Source organism: Pocillopora damicornis, chromosome 1 (genome assembly GCF_964200805.1).
Source record: "Pocillopora damicornis chromosome 1, jaPocDami1.2, whole genome shotgun sequence".
In the NCBI taxonomy this organism is placed as follows: Eukaryota; Metazoa; Cnidaria; class Anthozoa; order Scleractinia; family Pocilloporidae; genus Pocillopora; species Pocillopora damicornis.
In genome coordinates this window covers 2,788,503-2,805,977 of record NC_142670.1, presented here as the reverse complement: position 1 = coordinate 2,805,977, position 17,475 = coordinate 2,788,503, and the positions used below count along the sequence as shown (strand labels likewise).

The following is a 17,475-nucleotide window of genomic DNA, read 5'->3' as shown; positions in this document are numbered from 1 at the left end:
GGGTATAAGATATTAAGGAGCAGGTAGATCATGCCCCTTTACACCCTAGCATTAGGATACATTTTCTCCTGACAGCCCTCTTTATCTTTCCTATGATACTGAGAAGGAGAACTTGGTTGACAATCAAGAGTTGCTTAAGCTGGTGATCATTTTCTTTACTCTTGTGACCACAATGTGTAACTCAGGGGTGATACTGAATGGAGACATTAGATGCCAGTCACTCTGAGGGGTTAACCTTTTATACTTTGCACATTCTCCATACTGTTCTCTATAAAATTTTCTAAGGTCCTAACAAGGATAATTTGCTCTATAATCAAGAGCTCTGGTACTTGTTGATCATTTCTGTTATTCTTGTGACCTTAATATATGATTTTAGGGATGATACTGTAAGGAGAAATTAGAAATTAGTTGCTCTTAGGGGTTTAATGATATTGACATAAAAGCTAATCTGCTCTTTCTTTTTGTTTCCACAGCCTCAGTAACAGTTCAGCCAACAAGTAAGTTGACACATCAAATTCGCCATGGATACAATAACTTTTTTAAAGTGCTTTACCAAATATTGAGTTGTTAAAATAATAGCCTCTATTTGGAATGAAAACATGCAAGGACATTTGACTGCCTTCATTTTCTGTCCTGAGAAGAACAGTTTTGGGAGACCAAATAAAGAGGAAAAGAGTGAGCTTCCAGGCAGTGGTAATGTCTAAGGACATTCTTATGAGCATATTTTTGTGACAAATGGAGGTTTTTGTACTCAGTGTCCTAAACTTATTTTTGATTAGTCCATTCTTCTGAAACAGTTAAACGCTTTCTCATCAAGAAATCAAATTTTAAAGAAGGACTTATATTGGAGGCAGATTTTGAAAATTGAGGAGTAGTATGTCGTAACATTTTGTGAACCATGGGAAGAGTGAAGTTGAAAAAGGGAAAATAAATGTATTTTCGACTTTCTTTCTAAACTTAGTGGAAGGAACTTATTTTTATTACAGTTTAGCTTCCACTTTTTACACAACTTGAGGTTTTATTGATTTGCCTTTAAATTTTCAGATAACACCACGAACGCATCTACAAGTAAGATTGTTAATTTTCTTTTTCTTCATTTTTAAAGCCCAAAGGAAGTAAAGAGAGAATGTGCCTCAGAATGAGATTTAAATGAAAGTGGAATTGGCTCAGACAATTTAACCTTCTCTGTGGCCTCACTTGAAGCTCTCAAGTCCTGCACATTGAGCATGAGATCTACCCAAACAAATCCAGTCTTGAGTTGAACCAATTATTTTGTGCACTTAAAGTTTCTGATTAAGTTGTTGATTTTGAGTGAGCAAACTACTGCTTTAGGGAAGTTCTCCCAAAATTAATTTTCCTTATAAATGTATTGTACTCCTTGGTTTATCAGGGTTTGAGCTAGGATTTGACTATTTAGGGTCAATTTTCCCTTTAGGTTATTTTTGGGGGGACATTTTCCATTTCTGAGGGTCGCTTAAGCGTAGGGAAAATTTCAAACTGAACTAAAATTTTAAACATTTAATGAAATAGCAACAAGTTACATTGTAAGGTGGCATGCTTCTTTTTATCTTTCTCTGTAAACTCTTAACTGTATGATTCTCTTACAACCAGCAGCTGATCATGGCCACTAAAATAATTAAGAAAGTGACTATTTGTAAAAGAACAAGACCAACAACTCTGTTGTGCCATTATCATTTTAACAATATCATATTTGTTCTTGCTTCCACATTTCATTGCAGATCCTTCTTGGTTAATTAACATCTTACATGTACATTTATAATAGCTGTATTTCACGATTTCAAAATTCTCCTGTTCTTTATAGCCCACTCTTCAAGGGCTAATGAAAAATCAAAGTCCACAGAAGGTGGCCCCTCGATGTCTATGGTCATAAGTACATCTAACCTGTTGGCTTTTAGTCTGTTTCTCAATGCATTTTTAATCCTGTTTTGGGCACTGAAGTCTCTCTCACAACAATTTCGGGGGAAAAAGCTGCAATTTTGAACATTTTGTCAAAGTATCCAGAATTGGATGAAACACTACTAAAGTGATTTTGGGAGAAGAAGAGTCAGGATAAGTCTAAAAGTCTTTTATTTTGAATCACAATTTTGTAGTTTAAGAAAACAACGCTTTACTCAGCCGAGTTCTGTAAGATCGTGTTGCAATGTTTACACAAGCCGTGGGAATGACTGCTTCTGATTGGTCAGCTTCCGATGTTGTCAAATGAGTCAAAACAAACATCTAAATCTTGCTTCTCTTATCCTTCACAAAAATTGCTGTTAGCGTATTAATTCTGCGGCTAAAACCAAATTGTTTATTGAAAAATTGTGCCGTTTATGGTCGAATTTATGTTGAATTTCAACTCTTGCAATTTTTTTTGGGCACAAATACTTCAGTAAAATTTGTCGCAAAAATCGCTCGCTTTTTTAGGGGACAAATTGACCCCTGAATCATTTTTGGACGGGATATTTTAAACTTTATTGCGGGATTGGCGCAATGGCGCGGCCTGGCTCAAACCCTGGTTTATAAAGGAACTTGCTCAGAATAAAGGAGTGCATATCTTAACCTTTTAACTCCCAGATCAAATTTGTAACTCTCCTTACTCTCAACCATACAATTCATATAATGTTAGTTCAGAGAAATTAGTATTGGATCAACTAATTATCCCCAAATTGACATTTTTCTTAATTCTCATCACTTACCTGGTTGATATTGTATTGATATTGTCTCGGTCACTCGAATGAGTTAAAGGGTTAACTAGTTAATTTTTTTCACAACTTTTGGGCAGAGCACAGTTGGTCTTCCTGCCCATTTTTCAAGGTTTAGCCTTCATAACATGAGGTGACAGTGGCATTCAATTAAGTTACTAACATCAGTGTTTTTCTTTTCTTCTTTTTTCATCTCTGCAGCTGTTTCAAGTAAGTTGGATTCTGTACTACTGTCAAACATGTATTTAGCTATACTGCATTAACTGATCACCCTGTATTAATTGGTCAGTTTCCAAAGTCCTGAAATTTCTTCCCTTCAATTACTGTAATTTTCACCTCAATAAAGAAGTTGTGGTCACCATGAGCCCCAAAGGACTGCTTGTATCATCCTCTGCCACACAATCACTTTAAGAGGAACCAAACAAAGAGAACTAGGAATAATCTTTCAAATAAAATTGAATTCACACTTATCTTCCTTAATAACAAGTAGTAGATTTAAGCGAGTTCATGCCATTTTTGGCATAAAATAATATTTACAGGTGTGAAATTAAAGTAACTGACTGAAAAAAACTGAAAAAGGCAAATGTCAGGTTTGTGCATGTAGCTTTGGGATATCAGTAGCCATCACACACATTGTTGCTTGTTACTGCTTTCTGTCAGTTAAGGATATCTCTGAAAAAACAAACAAACCCCCCCCTCCCCAACATAAACAAACAAACAAACACAAGAACCATAAAAGCAAAAAAGCAATCTTCCTATTGGCATTTTGGTCGGGGGGGGGGGGGGGGGGAATACTCACTATGGAGGTTCAATCATAAATAAATAATGTGGTTTTTTTTCCCATCTTTTACAATCAGCTACAACTACAACTGCAGCTGGGCCAAGTAAGTACGAGTTTTTTTACCTCATCAAAAGACAAAAACCTGTTTCTGATTTTCAAAAAAAAAGGTAGTAGGTTATTATAAATCTCTCAATTTGAGCAGGCAATTTTGTAGGATTTAACCTTTAAACTCCCAACACCAGATTTTCAATTCTCCCCTCTAGCTGCTGTACATTTTTAATGAATTTGAGTACTCATAACTGTTGCTGGATAATGTAGGGATACTGCAAGGAGAGGTTACATGATAATCACATCTGGCAGGTTAAGGGTTGAATACAGCAAACTCTTTTATTTCAAAATGGCATGAAAAACCTCAGTTCTGCTAATTTCTCAATTTCTACAGTGAAGTATGTGTTCACCTTGTATCAAGTTGTTTATTAGTGGGATGGCTGTGGCAGTTGACATAAAAAAAATTACTTGAGTGTTGTTGTATTCAGTGATAGAATTAGTCACATGCTTGTCGCAAAGTTGAAAACTTTCCTGTCAGACATTTGAAATGCAAACACTGTCACGTGCCAATGGATTTTACAGGTTCTCACAATGTCTTCTAAGTAAGTGTTTAGCAACCTGTAAAATTCATGATCTCTTGTAGTTTTATTAAAAAGTAACATTGCTTTTCAGCGAGCGGAGCTGTTTCCTTTACTGCCAGTGCAGGCCTGGTTGTTTCTCTCGTTATGGCTTTGTGAGTATCAGAATTACAGTTTTTTACTGTCCAAAGATAACTGCTTTGTCATGGTTTGTGGTCTTACTAGGAGTTTTACTGGCCTACTGTTTGGCAGAAGCAGAAGTAGGATTTTTTACACTTAAGCCCGAATAATGTGCCAATCAGTTGAAAGCTTGAAACCCCCCTTCCCCCCTTTCCCCCTTCCTCTTTTGGACCTGTCGAGTCTTTTAGTGGAATAGAAGCTTGTATCTGTGCTCTTTAAATATGGAGGTGTCTAAGGGAAGAGTCCACTTTTGGGAGCAAATGGCTCAGAAAAGGTCCATTAGTCTTGGTTTTCAAGCTTAGTCAATGACCAGGAAGTCATTGTCACTGATATTACCTTTAACGAAAAAATGACTATCAAACCACATGGGTCTGAAATGGGGAAGGAGGGGGGGGTAGGGTTTGGACACCCCCAGCCCTCCCCTGGCTAAGTCATTGTGTTGTAACCCTAACCCTGTTGTGAGTTGCTTGTGTTACATTGGCTCTCTCCTCTGGGGAAGTCATATGAGGGGGGGAAAGAGGATTTTTACCTGTGTTGAACTTGGGGGTGGGGGGGGGGTCTACTTCTGTCCACCTCATCCTATGGTGTAGTCTAACCCACAAGAGTGCCCACTTTATCTTCTTTCTCTGTTTTTTTTTTTTTTTTTGAATGCAGGTTGCACTAAGCAAGAGGACCTCTCTTTGTGTTTCAAGCCATGCGGTTTTTTTTATTTCTTAGTATCGCTAAATAAAGAGTGGAACATTCTCACCAGCTTAAATCTTTCGCAGCATTTTAGACTCCAGATGAATGAAAGGGAAGCCTGGAAGTTGCCTTCTAATGCATACATAGCCATGGTTTCCTGTGTAATAACACTTACTAAAAGTCTAGGCAATGTCTGTACTAGAAGCAAGTTTGAAGTTTAATGCATGTTCAAGGGTTTGGCTGAATTTTTCAGTATTTCCCAAACTTGTATATCTCTTAATACAAATATGGAATTTTGATGTATCACATAGAATTAGCCAACACTTAGCAATTTTTGTGTCTAGGATTACCTTTTTTTATATAGAAAATTTGCCTTGTTAGTGAAGAATAAATCAATATGAATATGTAAACTCATGTGAGTTTTCTTGGCTATTAAAGGAATTGCAAAATCTTAAATTTAGGTCTAATTTATATCTGTGACAGATTTTGAGTAGTCCCTTCCTTTTTGGCAAATTTTGTTGCATAAGTCAAAGCTAAAAAAGGTAAGAACAAAATTGGATGTTAGCAGAACAGAACTTAGAGGGTGCCTGATGAAGAGAGTTCAGCACAGCATAGAGCTTCCTCCCTTGCATGTCTAACCCTTGGCACTTGAACTTAGAGGGTGCTTCACTCCCAGAGGTCAGAGTGACATAGAACTTCCTCCCTTGCTTGTCTAACCCCTGGCACTTGAACTTAGAGGGTGCTTCTCTCCCAGAGGTCAGTGTGCCATAGAGCTTCCCCCTTCCCCTGCATGTCTAACCCTAGGCACTTGAACTTAGAGGGTACCTCACTCTTAGAGGTTTGCATGGTGCAAATTCTGTTGTAAATGAAACCATTCTACTGCAATTGTTTTGATTATTATTGTGGAAATAAGCAGCCAGTCTACAAGAATTTAACAAGTTATTTTATTCACTTGGCAAAATCTACCAACTTTTCTAGTAAAAAGTGTTGTGCCAAACTTAAAACATCTCTTGCACTCTTCAGAATTGAATTTCCTCAAAGTGTTTGTCCCTTCATCAGCAGCTACTTCGAACTTGAGCACTGCCACTATATTCAACACGTACAAAATGAATAAAGGAAGATGTGATGCAATCCTGGATGAATTGGTGCATCCACCAGAGCAATGCTACTGATAACTTTAAACATGATTTGCAAGGACAGAAAGCAGTGCCCAATGTAGACTTGACAGTAAACAGTGAGGTTCAAATGTGGGGTAAAGAATCTTCAACACCATCAATTAATGAGTCCTCTAATCTCCCTCATTATGTTTGAATCCTTCTTTCAATCTCAAATACTGGAAAAAAAGAGATGAAAGTTCAACATGAACATTATAGAATGTGTAACTAGTTTCATTATTTAACTCCTAAGAATGACTAGCATCTAATTTCTATTTTAAGTCTAACATGAACCCTTTAACCCTTTAACTTCCTAGATCTGATTGTTAATTCTACCCTCTAGCTGCTATACATTCCCTTGTAAATTGGTTATGAGAATTTGGTGTTCGATCAAAGTAACATCTTGTGCCTGATGGGTTTGAGTGTTCACACTACCTGTTTGCTGGATAATGAATGGATATTATAGGGAGAAGTTACATGTTAATCACTTAGAAGTGGAGTTAAAAGGTTAAATCCTGAGAGTGACCAGCGTTTAATTTCTTCAACCAGTAACACTGCTGAATCATTCATTAAGATCACAGGAATAAATGATTGATTGTCAACCTAAGTAAATTTGATTTTTTAAAACACAAATTCTCCTCGTCAAGACCAAAGGAAATTTGTAGAAATAAGCATGGATACTGATGTTGGGGTGTAAAAGGTTAACCCTTTCACTCCCAAGATCTGATAGTAAATTCTCCCCTCTAACTTCTACACATTTCCTTGTAAATTAGTCACGAGAATTCTGTGTTAGATCAAGATAACTGAAACCTGATAAGTTTGATTATTCTCATTACATGTTTACTGGATTAAATATGGATATTTTATGGGAGAAGTCATGTTAATCACTTCTGGGAGTTAAAGGGTTGAGGTGGTAAATGATCACCAACTTGCAAGCTCTGTACTCATCTCCATACATTTTCTTTGCTACTGAAAAGGCAAATTTGTTTTATCAAAGCTTGCAAATAAAAATTAAAGAGATAGTATGTTTAAAGCTCTGTACAAAAAAAAGAGATCAATATTTTTTTACCTTGTCATGAGCATGGAACAGGTAAAAAATTGTGGGGTCCCCATGAGGAATTGAACCTCAGACCTTCAGATCCCAAGCAACAGTGCTTTCAATGGTTTTTCTTACCTTTTTCCTGCTCTGTATGGCTTGTTCTGTCCACAATAGTTCCATTCCTATATGATCCTTTAATTGATGAAGTTTGACAGGATCAGTAGGGAGGTCATGCTTTAACTCTTTGTCAAGTCCTGTATCTGGAGTAAGATCAGAGATCAGAAATCACAAATCAAATATCCGAGATCAAGAGAGATCAGAGAACAGGATCAGGGAACTGATAAAGAGATGATAGATCAGAGTTCCAAGGTCAGGGATGAGGGCAATAATGGAGTTACAGATCAGAGATTAAAGGTCATAGTTAAGAGTATTAATAGAGATCAGAATTCATGGGTCAGAGTTCAGAAATCAGAGTTTAGAGTATTAAAGATCAGAGTTCCAATCTCAACTATTTATGAAATTGTTGTTTGGCCACCCAAAATCATAAAACAGTTGCCAGAAATAAGAACTAGTTGGTGAGTTTGTAAGTTATGTACTTCTATGCAAATAAGGCCTCCAGTGATTTCTGTTGGTTACCAGTCTGTCAAGCTGAAATAAAAGTTAGCTTCCAAAAAGGGTAGACAGGCAATAGATGATTTTACAGTTGAGTACTTAGTTGCCAAGCCTTTGATTTATGGTGAGGCTGAAGGTGACCTTGTTGTGATTGAGACCAGCATCTAGTTAGCATGATAACAAAGTAACTTACATTTGAAAATTAACAATGTTTGCATCATAACAAAGTCACCTTCAACCTCACTCCTGTTCAAAGGCTTGGCAATCAACCATGCAACTCTAAAATGGACTATTGTTTTTGGAAGTTAAAGCCACATCTCACAGCTTAGTTATGGAAGTACCAAGAAGAAATTCCAAACTTTATTAGAAAAAAAGAATACTATTTCATGTACATCCCGGAAGTGATTAACATGTAACTTCTCCCTATAATACCCATTGAATATCCAGCAAACAGTCATGAGAATACCCAAACTTATCAGCTAGAAGTTGTTATCTTGATAACTCTCGAAACTAATCCTCAAAGAATGTGAAGCAGCTAAAGGGGAGAATTAACAATCAGATCTTGGGAGTTAAGGGGTTAACTTAAGATCGAATATTATGTAATAAAAACATCACAGCCTTTTACTTGACCCCCAAACACATGTTGTCAAGCTGATGAAATGGTGGGGGAGGGGGGGGGGTAATCTTACAATGGAATGCTATCCTATCATGGCTGAGGGGGGGAGTAGTGATACTCTTAGTCACTTCATGCTATGGAAACCAGAATAAACTCTGGCTGGATGGGCCACTGGGCTCAGGTATGATCTCATTACTAATTCTCCTTTCTGTCTGCCGAATGATTCTCATTATGTTAGTTTGGAGAATTTGGTATTGGATCAATTAGTAATCCCATAATTAATATTTTTCTTTATTCTCATCACTTGTCTGCATGATATTGTATAGATATAGTAAGGAGAAATTCTGTCTTGGTCACTCACAGGAGTTGAAGGGTTATGTATCAAGATTGTGGTAAGAAATTTCTATTTTGTCACTCCTGAGAGTGAAGAGGAAAAGGAACCAATGAAATGCATCTATAGATCATCTCACCAAATGATTTATCAGTCAACCAAGTGTCACTAAGAAGCGCTTGTTCCCTCAGATGTGGTGTCCTGGACACATATTCTCGAAGCGATGCCTCAGATGCACTGTCAGGTGGTCCAAAAGACCTCCTCATCTCTTGTTCATTCTGCCACCCAGGGTTAACAGTACTGTTAAGGGGGAAATGTGGCTCTCTGATATGGCGAGATGTTTCAACTGGACTACCATGTTGAAAAGTTAGTTCTGCATTTGCATTAAACAAATTCTGCCTTTCCAGATTTTGTCCTCCAAATAATGAAGCTTCTGTATCTGGCTTTTCCACCTGCAAGGAAGTTGTTCCATTTTGTAAACCAAACACATGGTTGATATGCAATTCACTACTGCAGTTAACACTTTCAGGGTTTGACGCACCAGGAATAGGCCTTTCTGGAAGTAGTCCTTCATCAGCGTCATACCTTTCACCGTCATCATGTTCTTTGAGTCTAGAATTCGCATCTACCATCGTTTTACCCTCTAGCTCTGCAGTACTTATCTTAAGATATGTCTCTGACGCTGAATTAAGCCTTTCGAAGCTTGAATCTTGAGGAACAGGGTTTTTTATAAGAGGATCACCCTCGCAGTTGTCATCTACATCTGATGAACCAGAACCTTCCGTGATGAGATATGTTCGTTTCGATTCATCGTCACTTTCTCCGTCTAGGCCTGAATTACTTTTCTCTATTGCTTTGTCTAGTCCTTTAGGATCCGTACTCATCAAAGGAAGCCCTGGAACTTGTGTCTTCCACCAGACAAAGTTTGTATCATTTTCCAGCTCACTCAAAATTTCCTCAAATTCTTTCCGGACTTCGAGTAACTTTTTACGCACAAGAAACCCCCGTACGCCTGCCTGTTTGATTTAAGAAAAAGAATTAATATGTAAAAACTGAAATTTTAATTTTTCTCGCGAAATAATCCCCTGTGGCTCGCCAGGAAGTTTTGAACTAACCTGCAAAAGTATAACTTTGTTTACACTCAAATCTGCCGCCATCTTTGCAAGATATCGCCGATGCGCATACTCACTCAGACAGTATTATCGCAGGCTCATCCACAATGGCGGACAATCGAAAACAACAGCTGTACTGAGAATGATGCGTGGTGTTAGCTAAGACTCTTCCTCAAATCTGTGGTAAAGATGGCGAAAAGCCATAACGGAAATGGAGAAAAGCCCATCAAGTATGAGTGTATGTATATTTACTCTCTGACTTTTGATATTCTCGCCCAGATTCTGACAGTTTTATCCCTGATATTTAGAATCGTTAGCAATTTGTTATGGTTGCTACAAAAGATACTGCTGTGCCTCAGTCAAACGTTAATTTAGCCCTTTAATTCCCAGAAGTGATTTATATATAACTTCTCCCTATAATATCAATACATTATCCAGCAAACAGAGAATACTCAGACTTATCGGAGAGAAATTGTTATCTTTATTTAACACCATATTCTCCTAACTAATTTACAAGGAAATGTGTAGCAAGTAGTGAGGAGAATGAACAATTAGATCTTGGGAATTTAAGGGTTAGCAAGAGTCAAACAAGCAGCAACAAATTTTTTTGGATATTTTTGACCATATCAGTGATTCTGACTTGGAAGTTAGAAGTTCTTGATTTTATATTTTGTTTTATTTTACCACAGATTTAGATCACACAGCTGATGTTCAGTAAGTGCTGCTTTCCTTGTTTCGTTTGGGGCTGTTAATTCTTGTGTCAGAGTTGACTATGTATAAAAATGAGTAAAAGTGATCTTAGGAATTTCTGTGCCAGCAATCAGCTTTGCATTTGTCTCAAGTTTGTCAAGTTATTGTCAAGGTTGTTTGGGTTGAATGAAAAATCAGAGATAATGAAAAAATTATTGTTGGGTAAGGAGTAAGGAAAACATTTTGAAGGGGTAAAGGTTAAGGAGAAGGTATTAAGGGGTGGAGAGTGTGGAGAAAGTTTTTGAGCAGTAAGGAGAAGGTTTTTGTGGGGTAATACGTAAGGAGAAAGTTTTTGAGGGATAAGGGGTAAGGAGAAAGTTTATGAGGGGTAAGGAGTAAGGAGAAGGTTTTTGAGGGGTAGGGAGAAAGTTTTTGAGGGGTACGGAGAGGGTTTTTGAGGAGTAAGATGAAAAGCAAAAGTTTTTGAGAGGTAAGGAGAAGGTTTTTGTGGGGTAAGGGGTAAGGAGAAAGTTTTTGAGGGGTAAAGGGTAAGGAGAAAGTTTTTGAGGGTTACGGGGTAAGGAGAAAGTTTTTGAGGGTTACGGGGTAAGGAGAAGGTTTTTGAGGGGTAAGGGGAAGGTTTTTTAGGGGTAAGAGGTTAGGAGAAGGTTTTTGTGGGGTAAGGAGAAGGTATTAAATAAGGTGGAGAGTAAGAAGAAAGTCTTTGAGGGGTAACGGGTAAGGAGAAGGGATTAGATGGGTGAGGAGTAAGTGGAGGGTTTTTGTGGGGTGAGGTGTAAGGAGAAGGTTTCTGAGGAGTGAAATGTAAGGCAAAAGTTTTTGAGGGGTAAGGGGTAAGGAGAAGGTTTCTGAGGAGTGAAATGTAAGGCAAAAGTTTTTGAGGGGTAAGGAGAAGGTATTAGATGGGTGAGGAGTAAGTGGAAGGTTTTTGTGGGGTAAGGTGTAAGGAGAAGGTTTTTGAGGAGTGAGGTGTAAGGCAAAAGTTTTTGAGAGGAAAGTGGAAGGTTTTTGAGGAATGAGCTGTGAGGCAAAAGTTTTTTGGGGGTAAAGGGTAAGGAGAAGGTTTTTCAGGGATGAGGGGTGAGGAGAAGGTTTGTTAGGGGTGAGAAGAGGGGTGAGGAGAGAGCTGTGGGGGCATACAGGTGAGAAAAAGGTATGTTAGGGCCTTGAAGGTGAAGAAAACATGGATATATGAAGGATAGGGTGAAGAGAACTATTTTGGAGCACAAAGGATAAGGGTGAAAAGGTTGAATTGCAAATTCAAAAACTTTAACTACTGTAGGAGCAGAGATATCCTTCAAGCAATCCACTAACTCATTATCCTTAACCCCTAAGATTGACTAAGAGTTTCTAATTTCTCCTTTCAGTATCCCTATTGAATCAAATGTTAGGATCATGAGAATAAAGGAAATGATCACTAATTTAAGAAGCACCTGATTGTCATACAAACTCTCCTTATCAGTGCTGTAGGAAATGTAAAGAGAACAGTGATGAGAATATGAATATTAAAAGTGGGATGTAAAAGAGTGAAGTGTATCCTTTTCCCTTTAACTCCCAGATCAAATTTGTTATTCTCCTTACTGTCAACCATACAATTCTTATAATATTAGTTCAGAGAATTTAGTATTGGATCAACTAATTATCCCAAAATTGATATTTTCCTTTATTCTCATCACTTATCTGGTTGATATTGTATTGATATTGTAAGGAGAAATTCTGTCTTGGTCACTCATGGGAGTTGAAGGGTTAAAAGTAAAGGAGGGCATTTGGAGCACTGTAATTGTATGACTGGTTGAATTACACAGTTTAATTTGTTAGTGTTTCAAAAAATGTAAAGTCAAATTTCTAAAAATTAGAAAGCTAATGAGTTATTTTTGTTTCAATATCTTGCAGACTTCATGCTTGTATCCTTTAAAATTTTGTGACCGTGATAGTGTGGTCTGATCGCTCAGGTGAATGCAGTCCCGAGAAGGGCTTTTGTTTGTAGTGGATACTGACATTTCAACAACCTGAGTGGATATCATCATCAGAGTCCAGTGAATAGTTGTCGTCAGTTGAATGTTTTAAGTGCAGTTTGCATAAACTGATTGGTTAGTTTTGTTTTTGATGTTATTGGCTGTAAGACTCAAGTGGTTTAGGTTGTGATTGGTCAGTCTCTATCCTTTGGTAAAGTTAGGTCATTCTGTTTAGTTTGTTAGTTATGTTAATGTCGTGGATGAGTCATTTGTATGGTGCTGGTAATAGTTGACATCTGTTGAGGTTGTCCAAATGTCAGTCACCACAACTGACAACAGTCCTTCTCAGGACAACACTCACCAGGACGATCAGACTACACAATCACGTGTTACCCCAGGGTTCAAACCATTTACTGTAATTTTCGGATTGTAACTAAGGATTCAACTATCTTAACTACATAAATGATGAAATGTGGTTTCCAGTCAAGTCGTGGATGGTTCAACTCGCCAACGCCAACTTGCCGACAAATAAAAATCGAGTAGAACGTCAGCAAGTTGTTCTTCAATCCACCACAACTTATTAGAAGTTAAACGTGTAGGAAAGTAAAAGATCTTTGATAAAAAACAATTTTTTTTTCTTCCAACAAAGTTTATAAGGATCTCATTGCAAATAAAGCAAGGTAAACATCGCCAATGACTATAGATGCTTCAGATGCGAACAAGTTATTGTGTGACAACAACACTCAGAAGAGACTCATCATGTCAATCAGTCAGATTTATTTTTAAGAAAACTTGGCTTTCTAGACAAGATCTTCAGTAAAAAACAATTCTTTTATTCTCTCTTTACAACAACCATGTACTACCAATATTTTTAAAATGAGACAATTTTTCTTAATTCTAATTATTGCTGTTCCATCAAGGGGGTGATGATTTGAAGGAAGCTTTTGAGCAGGTATTAATACTAATAAGTTGACATTGTTCTTTGTGCACTCTTTTTGGTTGAAATACTTTGTAGCAAGTGCACAAATGGATTTTCAAAATTTAATAATTTAACCAGTGGTTTCTGAAATACACAAAGAAATGATATAAAAAGCAGTAATTTATAATAACAAACAAGGTAAATAAAAATGAAACAAAAAAAGGACAACAAGAACATACCTGACAGTTAGAATACTTAAATATAATACTTAATAATATATTAATTAATAATTATTAATAATTCTAATATTAATATTTTCATAATAATACTTGAATGAAACGACATTGAAACACTCAAGAAAAAACTTGACTGCTAATTAATTGGCATGAAAAATTATTTAGATATGCTGATACAGCGCATAGATTGGAGACCTTGAAATGGCTAAAAGATGTTACAACATACTTGTCATTTCAAAAGAAAGCAAATGAATGAGCACTCAGATATAGAAAATTCCCAAAATATTTTCAAGAAAATTAGACATTGCTTTCTTACAGAAGTAAAGAGTTTCTTTGCTTTTTCAATTCTGAATCTTACTTAACCCTTGAACTCCCTTGATCTTGATCTGATTGTTAATTCTCCTCAGTAGCTGCTTTGGTGTTAGATCAAGATAACAATTTCTAACTGATTAGTCTGAATATTCTCATTACCTATTTGCTGTATAATGTATGAATATTATAGGGAGAAGTAACATGTTAATCACTTCTGGAAGTAGAAGTGTTAACTGGTAATGTCAAAGAATATCTCATTACTGGGAATGGTCTGATATTCTCTATAAGAACTGCAACTGCTGTAAAAACAAGCAGATAAGCCGCACCCTGAATTTAGCTGCTCAAATTTTGGGAAAAAAAGGTTTTTTGAAAGAATCAAAAGAAATCCAAAGTCAAGTCTTGAGAAGTCTTCTTCATCCACTGTTCATCAAACATAAACTCACTATTACACTGCATTCTAGTGACGATTTTTGGAAAAAAAGGTGCAGCTTATCTGTGGGTTTTTACTGTATATGCTAAATAAGTGCCCTTTAACTCTCATGAGTGACCTGGACAGAATTTCTCCTTACAGTATCAATACAATATTAAGCAGAAGAATGATGAGAATAAAGAAAAATATCAATTAGGGGATTATAAGTTGATTAAATACCAAACTCTCCAAACTAGTAGTATAAGAATTGTATGGCAGACAGTAAGGAGAAGTACTGATGAGATCTTGCAGTTGAAATGGTTCATCATAATCAATTCAAAAGAGCAGACAAGGGCAGAGTGCGAGTCTAATTTGTTTATCACAAGTATGAATACCAACAGAGTTGGATCATAGCAAGTCCTGCTTCTGATTAAACAAACCTGTGATAAGATCTGGGAAACAAAATACCCAAGGCCCACATAAAACAGAGGGATTCACTTTCTTCTGTGGAACTTAAATCCACAAGTCTATGTGACTGAGCACGCAAACAATGCTGTCTGTTTTATTACGCATGACAGATAGTTAAAAATTGTTGTGTTTCACTGTCCTATTACAAGCATTATGCACATTTATACAGTTTACCATCCTATTAGTGTTAATTTGGGCTGCTGGTGACGAAACATTTTTGAGAATTTTGTTACAGTTTTGATTACACCTTTGATTGGAAATAATATTTTGCCATTGCTAGTGCATCCCTCAGTTTTTAACTCTGTAATTTCTTGATACTTTACAAGGTAGCAACAGCCATGTTTGGTTATATGACAGAGTTAACTGCTGTTGAAATTGAAAAAACAATGGAAATCACAGCTCAAGGTAAGGTGACCATTATCCCTTTGTAGGAGTAACTAGCATCTAATGTCTCCCTACATTATCATCCTTGAATCAAACATTAAGGTCATGAGAATAAAGGAAATGATCACTGACAAAAGAAGCTCCTGATTGTTAAACAAATTCTCCTTGTCAGCACCTTAGGAAATGTACTGAGAACAGTATGGAGAATATTTATGCTGATGTTGGGGTGTAGAGGGTTATGTTGAGCATATGCTGTCCATTTTACAGCTCATGTTTCTTCTCCATTAGGTGATGACATGATAAACTTGTTGTTCCATTTTCTTGACGAGTTCCTGTTCTTGATGTGTGATGACCCATACTTCATAGTGAAGGTATTGAAAAAAAAAAAAGGTTATTTACCAGGAAAACTTTCCATTGTAGGAAATAAACTTTTGTCAACCCTTGGATCCCTGTGGTGCAAAACTTATAAAGGTTGAGTCTACTTAAAACTTTAATTCCCAGAAGCGATCAACATGAAACTTCTCCCTATAATATCCTTACATTATCCAACAAACAGGTAATGAGAATGTTCAAACTTATCAGGTACAAGTTGTTATCTTGATCTAACATCAAATTCTTGTAACTAATTTACAAGTAAATGTGTAGCAGCTAAAGGGGAGAATTAGCAATCAGATCTTGGGCATTAAAGGGTTAAAAAACAAATCTCTGCTTTGATGTTGTTTATTATTCTTTGTATATTACTAGATCAAGAATGTGGTGTTATTTTCATCACTTATTTGGTTTTCCCCTTTTTCCCAGGAAGTTGAAATTTTAGAGTTTGACAAGGAAAACTTCTCAATAAGAGCAGTAGGGTAAGTAATTATTATTTAATTCACATCCAAGATCTACAATAAAATTTCACTACTCTGTACTCTGCAACATACATTTCCTCTCATTTTGGCCTTGAGAATGTTATGGAAAATTCAACCAAAATATTCCCTGATAGATGTTCTCTTTTTCCTGGTCACTTTTCTCATTAGAAATGCTTTTTGGTGCCACAGATCCAAAATAAGTTGGGGCTGAATCAGCCACTTGACTTGAGATCAGATTAGGGAAGAAAACAAACCCTTTGTCTTTTTTCTGTACTTCAAAAATTTTCATGTTGTGGTCTCTTATTTTACCCAGGAGAGGTGAACTTTTTGACCTTAACAAGCATCCACAGGTAATATTTTTTTCTTTTGTAGAAATTACAGCATTCAACGTCCAGGACTTACTTACGTAACATTCATCTGACAAACAGGTCGCAAGATCATTTCTATTCATGACTTTTGCTCACGTTGAACTCTCACACTTTGATGATCAAACTCTACAATCAAATCCCAAGAAGAGAATAATAGATTTTTAATCATAATTTCCGTTCAAACCTCTGATTAGCATCTATTTTCTCCTTACAATATCACCCCTGAATCAAACATGAAGGTCATGAGACTTAAGAAAACGATCACCAACTAAAAAAGTTCCTGATTGTTATACAAATTCTCCTGGTCATCACCTTTTAAAATGTATAGAAAACAGTAGGGAGAAGATGCATACTGATGTTAGGCTGTAAAGGGTTAATGTTAATACATAGTTACTCTTACCCTTCTTAACTTCCTCAATAAAATCCTGAATTCACTCTGTGATAATATTTTTTAGTAAATTATTGATCGATTGAATTTTATGATTTTCTTTCCTTTCAGGGCACAGAGGTGAAGGCTATAACTTACTCAAACATGCAGATTTATGATGAAAATGATAAGCATGAAGTTTATGTCATTATCGATATTTAAAAACCAAAATCAAAGGCAAACTCTATGTGCTAATTATTCACTGAAGGTATGGTGAAGAGCAATGTAGTCATTACATATACCAACGTAAGTGAGTAGCAGATGGTCAATCAGTTCCATTTCCAACTATTTGTTAAAGGTAGCTGGGAAAACATAGTACCCACCAAACTGAAAAATCTTCACTATCATACTGAACTGTATTTTAATTTTCTCTCTTGCATAGAGAAGCTCACCCCGCAAAGAGATGTGAAATAAAAAGTTTAGATAAAATACCACCTGCAACATCTCCTTAGTTTTTGTATTTTAAAACATACATATGCATTCTGCTATGGTGAAAAAGGCCTGTGAAGAAGACCCTCCTCTGATGAGGCCTGCCTACTACTTCCTTATTTAAACGACTCTTTCACCCCTTAAGTTTCATTAATAACTCTCCTTACCA

The 17,475-nt window shown here is 36.5% G+C and overlaps 2 protein-coding genes and 1 long non-coding RNA gene across 5 annotated transcripts; 2 read left to right on the top strand and 1 right to left on the bottom strand.

The window, feature by feature from the left end:
* The first annotated feature begins 1,344 nt into the window (after positions 1-1,344).
* Positions 1,345-5,429, top strand: LOC149051320 (uncharacterized). The gene is made up of 4 exons (XR_016184718.1): positions 1,345-2,915; positions 3,563-3,589; positions 4,207-4,267; positions 4,947-5,429. It is a non-coding gene; the product is annotated as an uncharacterized LOC149051320 (long non-coding RNA).
* A 474-nt stretch (positions 5,430-5,903) lies between these two features.
* On the bottom strand, positions 5,904-9,930 carry LOC113669820 (uncharacterized). Its single transcript, XM_089199238.1, has 4 exons — positions 9,841-9,930; positions 8,865-9,741; positions 7,302-7,426; positions 5,904-6,306 (listed from the first exon to the last, which is right to left on the bottom strand). Exons 1-4 carry the CDS (start codon positions 9,880-9,882, stop codon positions 6,262-6,264), a joined length of 1,089 nt encoding a protein of 362 aa, XP_089055364.1. The 5' UTR covers positions 9,883-9,930; the 3' UTR covers positions 5,904-6,261.
* LOC113669814 (tRNA-splicing ligase-activating factor archease) lies at positions 9,918-17,306 on the top strand. Of its 3 annotated transcripts, XM_027185889.2 has the most exons (9): positions 9,918-10,075; positions 10,527-10,551; positions 12,442-12,452; positions 13,424-13,455; positions 15,174-15,252; positions 15,520-15,602; positions 16,030-16,082; positions 16,396-16,432; positions 16,950-17,306. In XM_027185889.2, exons 1-9 carry the CDS (start codon positions 10,027-10,029, stop codon positions 17,037-17,039), a joined length of 459 nt encoding a protein of 152 aa, XP_027041690.1. In that variant the 5' UTR covers positions 9,918-10,026; the 3' UTR covers positions 17,040-17,306. The 3 variants fall into 3 exon arrangements, with proteins under 3 accessions (XP_027041690.1, XP_089055484.1, XP_089055479.1); XM_089199358.1 differs by lacking the exons at positions 16,396-16,432; positions 16,950-17,306 and adding an exon at positions 16,455-16,548; XM_089199353.1 differs by lacking the exon at positions 12,442-12,452 and having other exon boundaries at positions 9,941-10,075.
* Positions 17,307-17,475: the final 169 nt, after the last annotated feature.

Coding starts and splice junctions, on each gene's coding strand:
- LOC113669820 (XM_089199238.1), bottom strand. CDS start 9,882: ATGGCGGCAGATTTGAGTGTAAACAAAGTTATACTTTTGCAG. Junction 9,742..9,840: donor ACAAAGTTATACTTTTGCAG/GTTAGTTCAAAA, acceptor TAAATCAAACAG/GCAGGCGTACGGGGGTTTCT. Junction 6,307..7,301: donor CCATACAGAGCAGGAAAAAG/GTAAGAAAAACC, acceptor CTTTTTTTCCAG/TATTTGAGATTGAAAGAAGG.
- LOC113669814 (XM_027185889.2), top strand. CDS start 10,027: ATGGCGAAAAGCCATAACGGAAATGGAGAAAAGCCCATCAAGTATGAG. Junction 13,456..15,173: donor TGAAGGAAGCTTTTGAGCAG/GTATTAATACTA, acceptor ATACTTTACAAG/GTAGCAACAGCCATGTTTGG. Junction 16,433..16,949: donor ACCTTAACAAGCATCCACAG/GTAATATTTTTT, acceptor CTTTCCTTTCAG/GGCACAGAGGTGAAGGCTAT.